Source organism: Neltuma alba, unplaced genomic scaffold (genome assembly GCF_004799145.2).
Source record: "Neltuma alba isolate B1F8T4 unplaced genomic scaffold, ASM479914v2 tig00010352_pilon, whole genome shotgun sequence".
NCBI classification, from domain to species: Eukaryota; Viridiplantae; Streptophyta; class Magnoliopsida; order Fabales; family Fabaceae; genus Neltuma; species Neltuma alba.
In genome coordinates, this window is record NW_021635261.1 from 161,534 (window position 1) to 177,673 (window position 16,140).

General features: G+C 30.9%; 1 protein-coding gene across 1 annotated transcript; it reads left to right on the forward strand.

Annotated features, from left to right (window-relative positions):
* The first annotated feature begins 4,572 nt into the window (after nt 1–4,572).
* Nucleotides 4,573–5,622, forward strand: LOC114755944 (uncharacterized). The gene is made up of 2 exons (XM_028944840.1): nt 4,573–4,845; nt 5,035–5,622. The coding sequence occupies exons 1-2, from the start codon at nt 4,573–4,575 to the stop codon at nt 5,620–5,622; spliced, it is 861 nt and encodes a 286-aa protein (XP_028800673.1).
* Nucleotides 5,623–16,140: the final 10,518 nt, after the last annotated feature.

Genomic DNA, 16,140 nt, shown 5'->3' on the forward strand with positions numbered 1-16,140 from the left:
TAGCTAGTATAAAAAATTAAATTAAAAAAAATGTCTACTTCTTAGACAAATGATCTAACAAGTGGGCCTTTTTTTATTTAAATTTTCAATGGTTACACTGTTTGGTTCAATAACCGCTATTAAAATCATAGTTTTCTACACCGATTTTCTAAACAATGTAAAACGTGCAAACTTTTAACATTATCTATTTCTACACTGGTCATCTTTCCGATGTTAAATGTCTATTCTAACTGATATAAAAAAAACCTTTTTTCTGGTAATAAATTTGTATTTCAACTATTAAAAAAACACAAAAGACATATCCTTCTTTGCTGTATTAATACCCACTGGCCAGGAATAACAACAAATCACATAAATCAGTACAGTAGGAAGCCCTAAAATAGATTTTTGTGAGATTATAATCATGACTGACCAGATTTTTTTCTTTCACAAGCGACGATGACTGTAGATATAAATGGGACTCACTTGCGCCTTATTAAATCTCAGGATCCAAGACAACAAGCTTCTGTTCAACATTCTTTTGTTATTAATCTCAACATAATTTGTTATTGTAAAAACAATAATTTAGATAAGAAATTGCCAAAATATATAACCGCCAATATTTAATTATATATTTTTTGAAATTTCAGAATAAAATAATTTAAAGAAGTGCTACCAGGGGATGACGAAAATAAACTTAAAAAATGAGAGTCATGAAAAAGTGTCTCTACTTTAAAGAAAAAAGAAAAAAATATATACTTCTTCCTATCCTAAATATAAAAGTTAATAGAGAGATTTATTTTGATCTAAATTAGCTCTATCCATTTTACATATTAAAGGAATTTTTCAACAAGAAAATAATATCAATGCAAATTATAAAAATAGTAATCAAATATATTTTATGACAAATAATTAATTTATTTAATCTATACAAATTAATTATATACCTGATATACTAAGGACAAATTGAAATGCATACTTTTATACTAAAATTTAATGGACAAGAAATTCAGTAGAGGAAGGATACTGGCAAGTTGGCCGATTTGCATAAAAAGTTTTATTCATAAAACGACAACTTCTGGAACTTGACGTGCGGGATGTTGATGCTTCTCCCCACTCAATTGACAAAGATTGGCAAGCTGCGTTCTTTCGTTGATTTGGAATATAATCAATGAGCTCCTATTGGTTCACAACTACATTCCATTAGATATTTTGTTGATATAACAGGGCACATAAATCGACTTTCATTGGTTTGATTCACTTTCTGAAATTTTTTATTTTGATAACTATTGGGCAATAGACACCATCACTTAATTTAAATATATTTTTTCTCCTATCTGCAACATTTATCCTGACCCGCTATATTCCATGGACGATGATTTTTTTTTTTAAAATCTTTTTGCTATTATATGATTAAGACTTCGCCCAAAAGATTGACTATGAATCTCTCTTTGATTCCATTCTTTTAAATATATATATATAAAAGAAAATTTGTATAGACTCTGATATAAATTCTCTTAATAAACGATTTTTATGACATGGAAAAATATAAAAATATAAACTCATTCGATGTGTTTTAAAACATTGTTAGTAAACTTGTAATACTCTTTTTCTACCAAACCAAGTTGTAATACTTTTATGCAAAATTCAGGTCAACCCACTTTTATGCCAACTGCAACGTAAGATAATTATATGATAATTTTTTTCTCATAATCATTATATTGTGTATTTAAATTTTCCTTCTATTTTTCTACAAATAATATAAAGAGAAAATTTCAGGAAAAAAACCCTAAAATCAGCATTTTCTAATTTCGATACCTAACATTTCAAAATGACAGAGAATTAAGAAAACCCAAATTGAAATTTTGCAATTCAAGAGAAATGACCAAAATGCTTCTTTGTGAATAACAATTCATTTGAGAATAACAAATCTTAATTGTGAAATAACAAGTTTCAATTTGGGATTAATAACATTTTTTCCTGATACATAATATATGAAATAACATGTGAATTAATTAAAAATAACAACACTTCATCTAGGAATAACAAATCCTAATTGTGAAATTATAAGTTTTGATTTGGGATTAAGAAGATGTTTATTCAATGGGATTAACAAAGAGGATTTTGTTATTTATCTTGAATTTCAAAATTTCAATTTGGGTGTGCTTCTTTCTCTATCATTTTAAAGTGTTAGGTGTCTAAATTGGAAAATATTAGTTTCAAATTCTTTTCTGGAATTTTTCCTAATATAATCTTTTATGAGATTGAATTAGAATTTTTAAAAGTTATAAACTCCATATAATTACCTCCGCTAAAAATTGATCCCTCCAATTTTATATTCTTTGTTCATGCGCCATAGCGTGTCATTATTTTGCACTTTCTTTTGTCTCTTTTTGCATTTTCCGTCGAAAATTGATGATACGCTAGGTCATCCAAGTTACCTTAACATTTTGCGCATATTTAAACAACATCAATATCATCAGTTAGAAAAATAATTTGTTCAATAATCTCCTTGTCCATTCTAAAGTTCGTGGCACCTTCGAATAAGATAACAATTCTCCGGTTTCATCATTTTATAACCAGTCAGTCATTATCTCTATAGTATTGATTATTTCCAATTTCTGAAATACTTTTACATCAGCGTAAACGTTATAGTGTCAAGTAGTCCGTAAGTAGATTTGTATCTTTAACTCTTAATTGTATAGCTTCCTTTATTTTATATAATTAATTTTTTTATTTAAAAATGTCAATTATGTGCAAAGCCCATCAACAGTTATTGGGTTTTACGGTATTTCTAGAAAAGTTATCCCCATTCGGAACTTAACCCTGACTTCTTTTTTTTCACTTGAATTTAAGGGAAAATTAATCTACAAATTCCTATAGTTTCCCCTACTTTTCAATAAGATTTCTGTAGTTTTTTATCATGTTTTTATATTTTCAATTATTTTTAATCAAAATTTTGTCATTGTTTTCCTTTTTCTCAACTCCTCATACTTTGATCTGATTTATAATAAAATCCTCGTAAATTTATGAAATTCAATTAAGAATTAAATATAAGGACTAGATAAAAGGAAAACAAATCCTATAAAAACCTAATTAAAAATAGATAAAATATAAGGACGTCGTAAAAAAAAATACAAGACCTATTTAAATGAGGTGAAATTATAAAAACTTAAATATTGTTATGAATATTGCATGAGTGGATGTCCATAACCCCTAACCCTTAGAATTCTCATAGGATTCCTTACTTTCAAGTGTCATAAACTACATAACCTCCCTAATGAATGACTTGGGAGGAGTTTCTCATTGTTAATACTATTATGATGTTCTTTATTCCTTTGTAACCTTAGTATAGGACTTCAATGCTTGGGGGCCTATAAATAGAGGGCATACATGAGGCATTTGTACCTTGAACCAAAGTGAATGAGAAAAGGCTATTGTCTTCTCTATCTCTTGCTACTCTTCATTCTCCTTATTTCTTGTAGTTTTACAACACGTTATCAGCACGACCTTGCTCTGAAAATTTGAGGTATAAACCCTTTGTAAGATGATGCACTCTTCTCATCGTCTAATTATCTCCTTACTCAATCATCATAATATATATCTATGTATTGACTACATATTAACTTTATATTATCTCCTTTCTTAATTATCATGTTTTATATTATATAATGTTACTCTATTGTTCTTTTCTTTACATTTTAATTTTTTTCATTATGTTATATATTTTTATTTTTTGTGCTTTATATTATGTTAACATTCTGTTTTTATTTTAAGTCATTTTATTTTGTTATCATATTGTAAAATATTATGTTTGTTTTAAATAATTGATGTAATTTATGTATCATCTCCATTTGGTATCTATGGTGTTTTACATTATTTTATCTGTGTTGTACTAACTCTCATATACACATAATTTATAATGTCCCATGTTGTTTTATCTATATTACACTAACCCTCATATACATACATATATATAATTTACTGTTGTTTTATCTATATTGTACTAACTTTCATATACATATATATAATTTACACTGTTTATATTCTTTTTTTTTCTATCATTATATTTTTTTGTATTTATTTATGTTGTTTATATATGTTGTTTATATATGTTGTTTATATATTTTATTTATAATAAGGCCTAATAATATTATATGTGATTATATAATGTGATTTATATAATGATAGCTTCATTATTTATAAATTTATATTTATTTCGTTTATTTCACTGTAGCATTATCTTTGTTTTTAATTTAAATTGTTATTATACATTAGTTAGTCTATTGTAATATTTATATATTTATTTATATTATTGCTTTTCCCCCCTTCCCCCTATATATATATATATATTTATATACATTGTCTCTATATTATTATTGTAACTAATTATTTGTGTTGTTTATCTTTTTTTTTATTCTCATATATGTTTATTTGTTATTGTTTATTTATTCATTTATTTTTGTTTATAATTTTAAAGGAATAATTTATTTATGGGTGACTTTTGAATCCTAATATTTTATTTATTATGTTTTAGTGAGCATCAATTTTATTATAATTCTAATTTTTGTTATTATCATTTTAGTTTGATCCATGGCCAATCTTACCAAACTCGAGTTTACGGCTCTTGACATCATTGGAAAAAATTATTTGTCTTGGGTCTTAGATGCTGAAATCCACCTAGATGCCAAAGGTCTAGGAAGTACTATTTTACCCGGAAATGAAGCAACTAGCCAAGACAAGGCTAAGGCCATGATTTTCCTACGCCACCATTTGCATGAAGGGTTGAAAGCTGAATACCTGACGGTGACAAACCCGTTAGAATTGTGGAATAATTTAAAAGAAAGGTATGATCATCAAAAAACGGTAATTTTGCCTAAAGCTCGTTATGAATGGATGCATTTGAGGCTCCAAGATTTTAAATTTGTGACTGAATATAATTCAGCAATTTTCAAAATAAGTTCTTAATTGAAATTATGTGGTGAGAAAATAACAGATGAGGACTTATTAGAAAAAACATTTTCAACTTTTCATGCTTCAAATGTGCTCCTGCAGCAGCAATATCGTGAAAAGGGTTTTAAGAAATATTCTGAATTAATCTCATGTCTTCTTGTGGCTGAACAAAATAACAAGCTATTAATGAAAAATCATGAGATCCGTCCCACTGGATCAGCTCCATTCCCTGAAGCGAATGTGACTGTACGCAATAATCATCATATACGTGGATGCGGTCGTGGTCGTGGCCGAGACCGTGGTCGTGGTAGGGGACGCACAAATTACCGTTATTATGGTAGGGGAAGTAACAGTTATAACCCAAATACCCACCAAAAGAAGAAACTTGGTGATGGGCAGAAAAAAGATAAGAATGGCCCTTCAAGAGTTGTTGAAAATCAATGTTACCGGTGTGGCATGAAAGGACATTGGTCACATACCTGCCGTACGCTTGAGCATCTAGCAAAACTTTATCAGGCCTCCATAAAAAGAAGTTCAAATAATGTGGAAGCAAATTTGACTTTTCAAAGTGATGATGTGGAGGCAAATTTTGCATACAAAAATGATGATATCAATGAGCTAGATGATGTTAATGGCCTTGATGCTATGGCACATTTGGATGTGGCTGATTTCTTTGAGAATCATGATTAGAAGAATTTGGATAATTTTAGTTTACTTTATTTATGCTTTTTAATTTAGTTTATGTTTATTATTTCTCTTCTTTTAAGAGTATTATTAATCATGATGTACTTCGAATTTACGTTAATGAATTTTTTTTTTTTCTTTTGGTGAAGAATATGAATGTTTCTCTTCCTTTTGTTTGGCACAAGAAAGAAGATATATGCCTGATAGATAGTGCTACAACACACACCATACTCAAAGATAGAAAATATTTTTCTCATCTTACGATAAATAGTGCAAGCATCAATACTATAGCGGGTAATACAAAACTAATTGAAGGCTCCGAAAGAGCAATTATAATATTACCCAGAGGAACAAAATTTGTTATTAATGATGCTTTATATTCCTCTAAGTCTCAAAGAAATTTATTAAGTTTTAAAGATATCCGCCAAAATGGATATCATGTTGAGACTATAAATGAGAAGAACATTGAATATCTACATGTTACAATGGTAAGAAATGGAGAAAAATATGTCATGGAAAAATTACCGACATTATACTATACAAATATTAGTACAATTGAAACAAATGCTACAGTAAACCAGAAGTTTACTGATAAAGATACATTTATTGTTTGGCATGATCGGTTAGGCCATCCCGGATCAACTATGATGCGAAGAATTATTGAAAATTCACATGGACACCCATTGAAGAGCCAAAAGATTCTTCAATTTAAAGAATTTTCATGTGCTGCTTGTTCTCAAGACAAATTAATTATAAGGCCTTCATTGACAAAAATAGGAGTTGAGTCTCCTGCATTTTTAGAGCGTATCCAAGGAGATATATGTGGACCTATCCATCCACCATGTGGACCATTCAAATGTTTTATGGTTTTAATAGATGCATCTACAAGATGGTCCCATGTGTGTTTGTTATCAACACGTAATTTAGCATTTGCTAGATTACTTGCTCAAATAATTCGATTAAGAGCACAGTTTCCAGACCATGCAATTAAGACAATTCGTCTTGATAACGCTAGTGAGTTTTCATCTCAAGTTTTTAATGATTATTGCATGGCAACTGGAATAACAGTAGAAAAATCTGTTGCTTATGTCCACACTCAAAATGGCCTAGCAAAGTCATTCATTAAACGCCTCCAATTGATTGCTAGACCAGTGCTCTTGAGAACAAAACTTCCTATTTCAGCTTGGGGACATGCAATTCTGCATGCAGCAGCAATTATACGCATCAGGCCAACAAGTTATCATGAATGCTCCCCGTTACAATTGACTTTTGGTCGAGAGCCAAATATTTCCCATCTTAGAATTTTTGGATGTGCGGTATTTGTCCCCATTGCTCCACCACAACGCACAAAGATGGGACCTCAAAGAAGGTTAGGGATATATGTTGGCTATGAATCTCCTTTTATAATTAAGTATTTAGAACCATTAACAGGAGATTTGTTTACAGCATGTTTTGACGATTGTCATTTTGATGAGATAATTTTTCCAATATTATGGGGAGATAATAAGCAGCTGGATAAAGAAATTATATGGAAAGCATTACCATTGTCTCATCTAGATCCTCATACACAACAATGTGACCTTGAAGTTCAAAGAATAATTCATTTACAAAACATTGCAAATCAATTGCCAAATGCATTTACTGATCCTAAGAGAATTACTAAATCTCACATTCCAGCTGAAAATGTGCCAATTAGAATTGATGTCCTAGCAGGACAACTAGAAAGTGCAAGTGAAACCAAACCACGCCTGAAGCGGGGTAGACCAATAGGTTCCAAAGATAAAACTCCTAGAAAGAAAAAAGGAGCAAATAATCATGATGGTCATGATAGTCAAATTGAGGAGGCAAGTCCTATAGGAGAGGACCGAAACATAACTAATCAAAAGACCTCAGAGGAGGCTCAGGTACCTGAAAACAATGAAGAGATCTCGATAAGTTATGTTACTACAGGAAAAAGATGGAACCAAGAGAACACAGTTGTTGACAATATTTTTTCATATAATGTTGCTGTTGAAATAATTAATCAACATGAGGATCTTGAACCTACATCAGTTGAAGCATGTAGACATAGAGATGATTGGCCAAAATAGAAAGATGCAATTCAAGCAGAGTTAAATTCACTTTCAAAGCGTGAAGTTTTTGGACCTGTAGTCCATATACCAAATGGTGTGAAACCAGTTGGATACAGATGGGTCTTCGTGCACAAACGAAATGAGAAAAATGAGATTGTTAGATATAAAGCACGGCTTGTAGCACAAGGATTTTCACAAAGACCTGGTATTGATTATGAAGAGACATATTCTCTTATGGTGGATGCAATCACTTTAAGATATATAATTAGTTTGGCAGTCCATAGAAAACTTGAAATGCGTTTAATGGATGTTGTTACGGCATATTTATATGGTTCTTTAGATACTGAGATTTATATGAAAATCCCTAAAGGATTTAAATTGCCAGAGGCATGTAAGAATTCTCGAGAAAATTATGCAATTCGTTTGCATAAATCCTTATATGGATTAAAACAATCTGGAAAAATGTGGTATAACCGACTTAGTGAATATTTGTTGAAAGAAGGTTATAAAAATGATCCAATTTGCCCATGTGTTTTTATAAAAAGAAATGGATCAGAGTTTGTTATAATTGCTGTCTATGTGGATGATTTAAATATAATTGGAACTCCTGAAGAGCTTCAAAAAGCAGTTGATTGTTTAAAGAAAGAATTTGAAATGAAAGATCTTGGAAGAACAAAGTTTTGCCTTGGCTTGCAAATTGAGCACTTGGCAAATGGAATTTTCCTCCATCAATCAACTTATACTGAAAAAGTATTAAAGAGATTTTATATGGACAAGGCACATCCATTATCTACTCCTATGGTTGTAAGATCACTGGATAAGGATAGAGATCCTTTTCGTCCTCAAGAAGATGAGGAAGAACTTCTTGGTCCTGAAGTACCATATCTTAGTGCCATAGGTGTATTAATGTATCTTGCTAATTCAACACGACCTGATATTGCATTTGCTGTTAGTTTATTGGCAAGATTTAGTTCTTCCCCAACAAGAAGGCATTGGAATGGAATTAAGCATATATTTTGATATCTTCAAGGGACAATTGATATGGGATTATTTTACTCTAATGAATCAGAATTACAATTAATTGGCTATGCAGATGCAGGATTTCTGTCAGATCCACATAAAGGCAAGTCTCAAACAGGATATTTATTTATTTGTGGAGGTACAGCTATCTCATGGCGTTCAACAAAACAAACTTTATCGGCTACCTCATCAAATCATGCGGAAATAATTGCAATTCATGAGGCAAGTCGAGAATGTGTTTGGCTGAGGTCAGTGACTCAACATATTCAAAAAATGTGTGGTTTTTCCCTTGAACAGAAGATTCCAACAGTATTATATGAAGACAATATGGCATGCATAGCTCAATTAAATGGAGGATATATCAAAGGAGATAGAACAAAACATATTTTTCCAAAGTTCTTTTTCACTCATGATCTTTTGAAAAGTGGTGATATAGATGTTCAACAAATTCGCTCATGTGACAACCTTGCTGATTTATTTACCAAGACACTGCCGACTAGAACATTTGAGAAGTTAGTGTATGGTATTGGAATGCGCAGACTTAAAGACTTAAAATGATGTTATCATTAGGGGGAGTAAATATTGTGTACTCTTTTTCCTTCACTAGGTTTTTGTCCCAATGGGTTTTTCCTAATAAGGTTTTAATGAGGCACAATACTCATTATGGACATCCAAGGGGGAGTGTTATGAATATTGCATGAGTGGATGTCCATAACCCCTAACCCTTAGAATTCTTATAGGATTCCTTACTTTCAAGTGTCATAAACTACATAACCTCCCTAATGAATGACTTGGGAGGAGTTTCTCATTGTTAATGCTATTATAATGTTCTTTATTCCTTTGTAACCTTAGTATAGGACTTCAATGCTTGGGGGCCTATAAATAGAGGGCATACATGAGGCATTTGTACCTTGAACCAAAGTGAATGAGAAAAGGCCATTGTCTTCTCTATCTCTTGCTACTCTTCATTCTCCTTATTTCTTGTAGTTTTACAACAAATATTAACTTTTTCTAAAGTTAAATTGATCAGTATAGTTTCGAATTTCACGTAAGTTGCTACCAAATTATAAAAGCCAGTACGCATGGCCTAGGAATAGGTTGTCACCTGGAATGTGAGCTCCCAAAAACTAAGAAATGGGTAGTTTCCGTTTCATATGTACTATATCTTTGAAGCTGCCTCAGCCTTGTTCTAAACCCATGTGTGCATATACGATGTTTTAGACTTTTAGTTTTCGGCTCTATTTTGCGCTTGTTAAGCAATTTTTGAAGCCATAAGCACCGTTGGCTTCTCAATCGTATGTTTAGTTTAGCTTTTGGCCAATGTTGCTTATGGTCAAAAGCTGCAGTTTTTAAGGCTAATTGAAGAAGCAGGATCCTCTTGTTTATAACTTATGGAATCATGCTTTTAAGGAGACTTTGGGGGTACTCGTCTTCATCGTGCTGGGAGAGGAGGAGTTTGCCAACTGAACCTTCTTCTTGTGTTGGTGGCCAACGGGAGTGGTCGTGGGAGAGGAAACGTTGGACGCTGTTCATCTTTTGGTTCATCTTATGGTTTTTCATGTTGAGCAGAACGTAAGGGAGGAGCTAATGTCCAGCTGGATATGGAGCTGAGGGAACATTAGATCAGAGAACCAGTAATTACAAGTTCAGAGAGATGAAGAAGTTGATCACCGCTATGCTGACAGTGCATAGTCTTCGAGCTGGAAGAAGAGAGGAATTCTGCGAGCGTCTGGAGAAAGTGAACGCCGACGCAAGTTGTATTGAAGCTGAAGTTGTATATGGGAGTGTTATCCTGATTGCCATTTTGATTGAAAAGTATTTTATGATGAAAAACGTACTTTAAACGTAGGCTTTTACTATTTCATCGGAAAGTTTAAACCCTCAATTTTTGCCTCACACGCATTTTGATAGCTAACATATAAATTTGTTTGGGTCAAATTAATTTTTTTATTATTTTAGGAAAAGTACAAGAAAAGATTTTTGTCATGTGATATATGAAAATTTTAAATCTAAATGCTAAATTAAACTATTTTAATTTAAATATATTTATTTATTAAATTTAAATTTAACTTCTTCCTATAAAAATAATTTAAAATTATTATATTATGTATTGATAATTTTTTTATTTTTCATTGTTTAATAAAAGTTATCATACCCATTGGTAATTTTACAAACTAAACTTACTTATTCAATCATAATCCAAATCACTTCTGTTTTTATCCTATCTAAATTTTCAAAAGCCAATCCAATCATAAATTTAGAAATAATCTAAACTAAAGTAAAACTACATTATTAATAGAATTTGGATACATCATTTAAATTTTTTAATAAATTAAATGCTTCTACCAACCTACGTGTAATTAAACCAATACATTTTTGTTCATACCCAGAAAAGCAGAGAGAGGTATTAAATTAAATAAATACATTCACTAATGTGGAACGATGTGCATTTATAATTTTATAGGTTTAATTTGTTTTGAATACACTCACTAATAATGTATGTATTTATAGAGTCACTTCCTTTTTTTCACAAAGATATTTTTAGTTGAACTTGAACCACATAATCAATATGTGGACAAAATTAGTTAAGAATCCTAATTTTGAAATGAGTAAAATACTCTAACTATCATTTTGTTTTGCAATAATTATATAGACCTTCTTTCTATTTTAAAAATGTACATTTTAGTCTAAATGCTTAACATGAAACCTAAACATTAATAACAAATTTTGTTGAAAACTTAATTTTGTTTATGATAAAATTCAATCTGAACAAAATCATCCTTCTATATAGTAATTGTTTTTCTTCCCCAAAAAAAAAAATTCATTAGCTATTTAGATTGGTGGTGCCATTGTACCGTTGAACAATTAATTAACATGTGTGACTAATAGCTTTTTTGGTTCAATTGCGTGCAAGGGGATTACCTGTAATCACATTGCGTTTTACTATTCCCATTGTTTGGTTGGTCCAAGGTAATATAAATGAGGTTACATTATGCAAAGGAATTACCTCCAATGCTATAATCTGGACCACTTCCTTTATCCCATAATACTCCTTCCCATTCGTGTGCCCCTCCTCCCTCCCTCTTCTCCCTCCACCAGTGTCCTCCATCTTCAACATCTCTTACATCAACAGCACTCCTCCGCCATCTTTTTCGATGACCGCAAAGTTTTCGACGTTATGTTTCCTCCTCCTTGCATCTCCTTCGCTTCTTCCTCCTTGCACCACTGTCGTTCTTCTCCAATTGTAGATCTCATTCTTCTACACCACAATCTTGTTCGAATCACCATTGTTCACAGCCGCCATTGCATGACTCTTAAATTCGTGCCACACTGGCCGTTTATATCTCTTTCTTCCCCACCAACATTCTTCTCCACATTTGATCCTTAATCCTCATCTTCAAATTCCATTTTCATACTGTGGGCTTTTGGGTTCGATTATGTTGCTATGTTCTTAGTGGATGACGATCAGCATCAGTAATGTGGCTGGGAAGCATCAAAGAAAGAGGAGGAGGATGGGGGAGTTTTTTTTTTTTTTTTACCAAGGCTACAATGGTCATTTCATAATTCTTTTTCATGTTTTTATGATTAAAAAATGTAGTTATCCTAATGTACCAAACAAATACATTGTAATCATGATTGCATTACATTAATTCTCATTCATTATATGAACCAAACGGCTCGTAGGTGTACAGGAAAATGAATGCTTGATCTATTATTAATAAAATTAGAGAGTATTAATACAAGATTATTTCTCATCTATATACAAAACAGAATATGTTAGAGTTGATATATATAATTTAATAACAGAAATGTTATCCTTCACATGCCCGGCTTGGAAATTAGTTCATGAAATCCAGTGGGGTGAACGAGATTAGTAAAAATAGCAACCAACTTATCAGCAAAGTGAATTGGTTATTTGGCTTGGAGCTTTTCTCGAACCAGGTAGCAATCAAGCTCAATATGCTTTGATGTTTCATGGAATGTTGGGTTGGCAGCTATCTGCAGTGCAAATTGATTATCACAGCATAAGAAAGCTGCATCAAGATGTGATAGGCTAAAATCATTTATGAGATATAATAACCATTGAAGCTCACAAGTGGTAGATGCTAATGCTTGATATTCTGCTTCAGAGGAATATCTTAATACTATTGCTTGCTTCTTTGCTTTTCAAGAAATGAATGAAGAACCAAGAAAAGTAGCAAGACCAGCTGTGACTGATCTACTATCTAGACAACTAGCCCAATCAGAGTCGCTAAATGCCTTGAGTTCCAAATATGAGGCAGAGTGAAGAAACAATCTAGCACCGCAGGAAAACTTTCAACCCCTTTATCTTTCGAAGTTGAAGTTTCAGATGACGATTCGTGGGATTGGAGGCTGATTTACAAGCCAAATATCTAATATCTTCAAGTAATTCACGGGCAAATTTTCGTTAAGAACGAAAAATTTCATCTTTGGACCTTACTAATTCTAACTGAAAGGTCTTGGGATTAAAACATGGGCCTGGTACCATGCTTCTAAGTGTACGGAAAAATGAATACCTAATCTTTCATTGATGAATCAGAGTATTTATACAAGATTATTTTTCATCTATACATAACACTCCCTCTTGTCTTATTTATAAGCTTTAAATTTGGAAGGTGGTATAGTCTATTTTATAAGCTTTAATTTGATATTTGTCTAAACATTTAATGTATTTTTTTCATTTTTGCTCTTAATTATTTATTCTGTCTCCTTTGTCATATACATTCTCTTTCATCATTTTTCTCATTCATTATAAGGGCATATTTAAAAACAAAACTATATTTCTAATTTATTTATTATTTTTAACTAATTTTAACTACATGTTCATTATTCATGAATTAGTTATTTGAAACTTATATTAAGGATTGGAGATATTAGAATATATAAGAGTTGTTATAGCTTCTTAATAATATAAATATTATCCTATACTTGACGACATGCTCTCTTTACCTTAAATGAAATATTTTTTGAAGAGGCAATTATCATCATATCCACAACAACTAATAATCTTTTATCAAAATTGTAAGTCTCCATTAAGGAACAACGACACAATTAAACTAAATTAAAAGATTTTCCATTTGTTTGGCTTCAGAAAGATTTGCCATTACGTCCAAGTCAAAACGTCAAATGTCGTCATATTTATTATAATAATTAAAATAAGATGCGAAGAGCGTATTTACAAAAAAATACCATACGAACCTGTTGGACATAATTTTTCACAAAAAAAAAAAAGAAACTCATTATACTGTTGTTATTACCTATAGTTAATTATTTTGTCTTATTTCAATTTTTTTATTTTGAATTATTAATTTTTAAATAGAGTTATGCCGCGTCCCTGGGTCCTAGCCACGCCACTGCCATCACTTGAGGGCCTCCATCAAGGTGTGTTTTCATCTCCAAGACTCCAAAAAGGATCAAGAAGGCCGACGGAGGAGATGTGCTTGATCGCATCAATGGGAAGAGAACAGATCATTTTGTTTATGTTCCACCAGCTTGGCTCTTGCTTTAATTTGGTCCTGAAGTTAATGACTCTACCATGGAGTATGACATCTATACTAATTCCATAATCAAGAAATCATGATGGGCATCAATTTCGGTGTTCACTAATACGGAGAGATTTTACTATTCAAATCCATTTTCAACAATTTGAAAATTTTTAATTAATGGTTTTTAGTTGAAAAATCACTTTTTGAAAAACCAACGATTAAAAATAAAAAAAATATTTATTTTAAATTTTGTACCTATCAAAATATTAAATTACTTAAAATATAAAAATAAAATTATATTAAACATGAACCATCTAACTTTAGCTGGACAATTTACTCATCTAGTCCTATTTGTCACTTCCAACATGTTTCATATAGATCAAGAAAAATTTTAAACTTTGTTAACTCTTATTTAGAATTTAATAACTTTTTAACTTTATTCCTATTTAATATACATTATACTTCATGTAAATAAAGTTAATACAATAATAAATGAAAGGTAAAATTGTACATTTATATAAAAAATGTCCCTCAGTACCTATAAATAAGACAAAAAAATATCTCTTTCTCTACCTTATAAATAAAGTTAGAAGAGTTTATTGATGTTGTTTATTTAGGTCATGAGGGCCCAAACTGAATCCTCAACGGTGATGTTTAGGGAGGAGAATGTCATGGCAAAAACATAGACCAATTTCAATGTCATCACAATGATGGTGCTCATTATTTCGCTAAAATTTGTATTGTCCAAATACAATTCCAAAATTGAAATTTAAAATTTTCAATGGATAATTTTTAAATGAAAAATTACTTTTTTAAATAAAAAGACAATATATATATATAAATAATAAAAAGCAGAGTTTACATTACTACATGAGAAAAATTACTTTTTGAAAAATTGATAATTAAGAAATTGTTATAAATAAAGAAGAAATATAGAGAAGAATCATACAAAGGAAGAGAGATTCAACAAGAGAGATTATTTCTCATTCCATTCAAGTGTGCTCAATACATTATACATGGCCTCTATTTATAGGCATAGCGTTACATCTTTAATAGAATCTACAGAATACATAATAATATAAGATAATTGTGGGATATAGAGATAATAGGAGATATTAGATATTATAGGAGATATAGAAGATAATGGGAGATATATGGACATCCACAAGGATATTATTATATTCATAACAATCCCCCTTGGATGTCCAATTTATATGAATGTGTCTCGTTAAAAAACTTCAATCAGGAAAAACCCTATGGGATAAAAACCTAGCGAAAGAAAAAAAAGTACATCATTCATTGATACACTATGCAATGCTGCCTCATTAAAAACCTTACTAGGAAAACGCAGTGGGACAAAACCATAGAGAAGGAAAAAAGAGTACAGCGTGTATCAACTCACTCTTTTAACAACATCAATTGACATCTACAAGCCTACAAAATCTAATATAACGAACAACTCTTCCAAATATTGTAATGAGATAAAAACATCAAATATAAATTTCATAATCTTCTGAAAATCATGAGACGAATAGTCCTTTTATAGTTTACTCACATGTAGTATCATACTATGATCTCTTAACGTGAGGATCAAACAAGAATACTTTATCTATATAGCCATTAAGATCAGTGTTGGGTACCTTCAGATAAAATAATATTACCTTCACGATATCTTTAAAGTAACAAAGAATATTTTTAACTTCATTCCAACATCTTCATACTGATAAAAATCTATATCATACTAATAAGCAAATGATAGCTTAGATTCTAGATGGCTAGATAGATATATAAATATTTCAGTGACACTAAGATATGGTACATCTGGACTAAGTGTTTATTCATTACCTTCTGGAGGTTTAAATCGATCTTTAGTCTATATCTAAAGATCTTGCAAGTACCGAAACGTATAATGGATGTTGCTTATC

Bases quoted from the DNA above. Each gene is read 5' to 3' on its own strand.
- LOC114755944 (XM_028944840.1), top strand. From the start codon at position 4,573: ATGGCCAATCTTACCAAACTCGAGTTTACGGCTCTTGACATCATTGGA. The intron at 4,846-5,034 runs GTAATTTTGCCT...GTGCTCCTGCAG, and splicing joins GGTATGATCATCAAAAAACG to CAGCAATATCGTGAAAAGGG.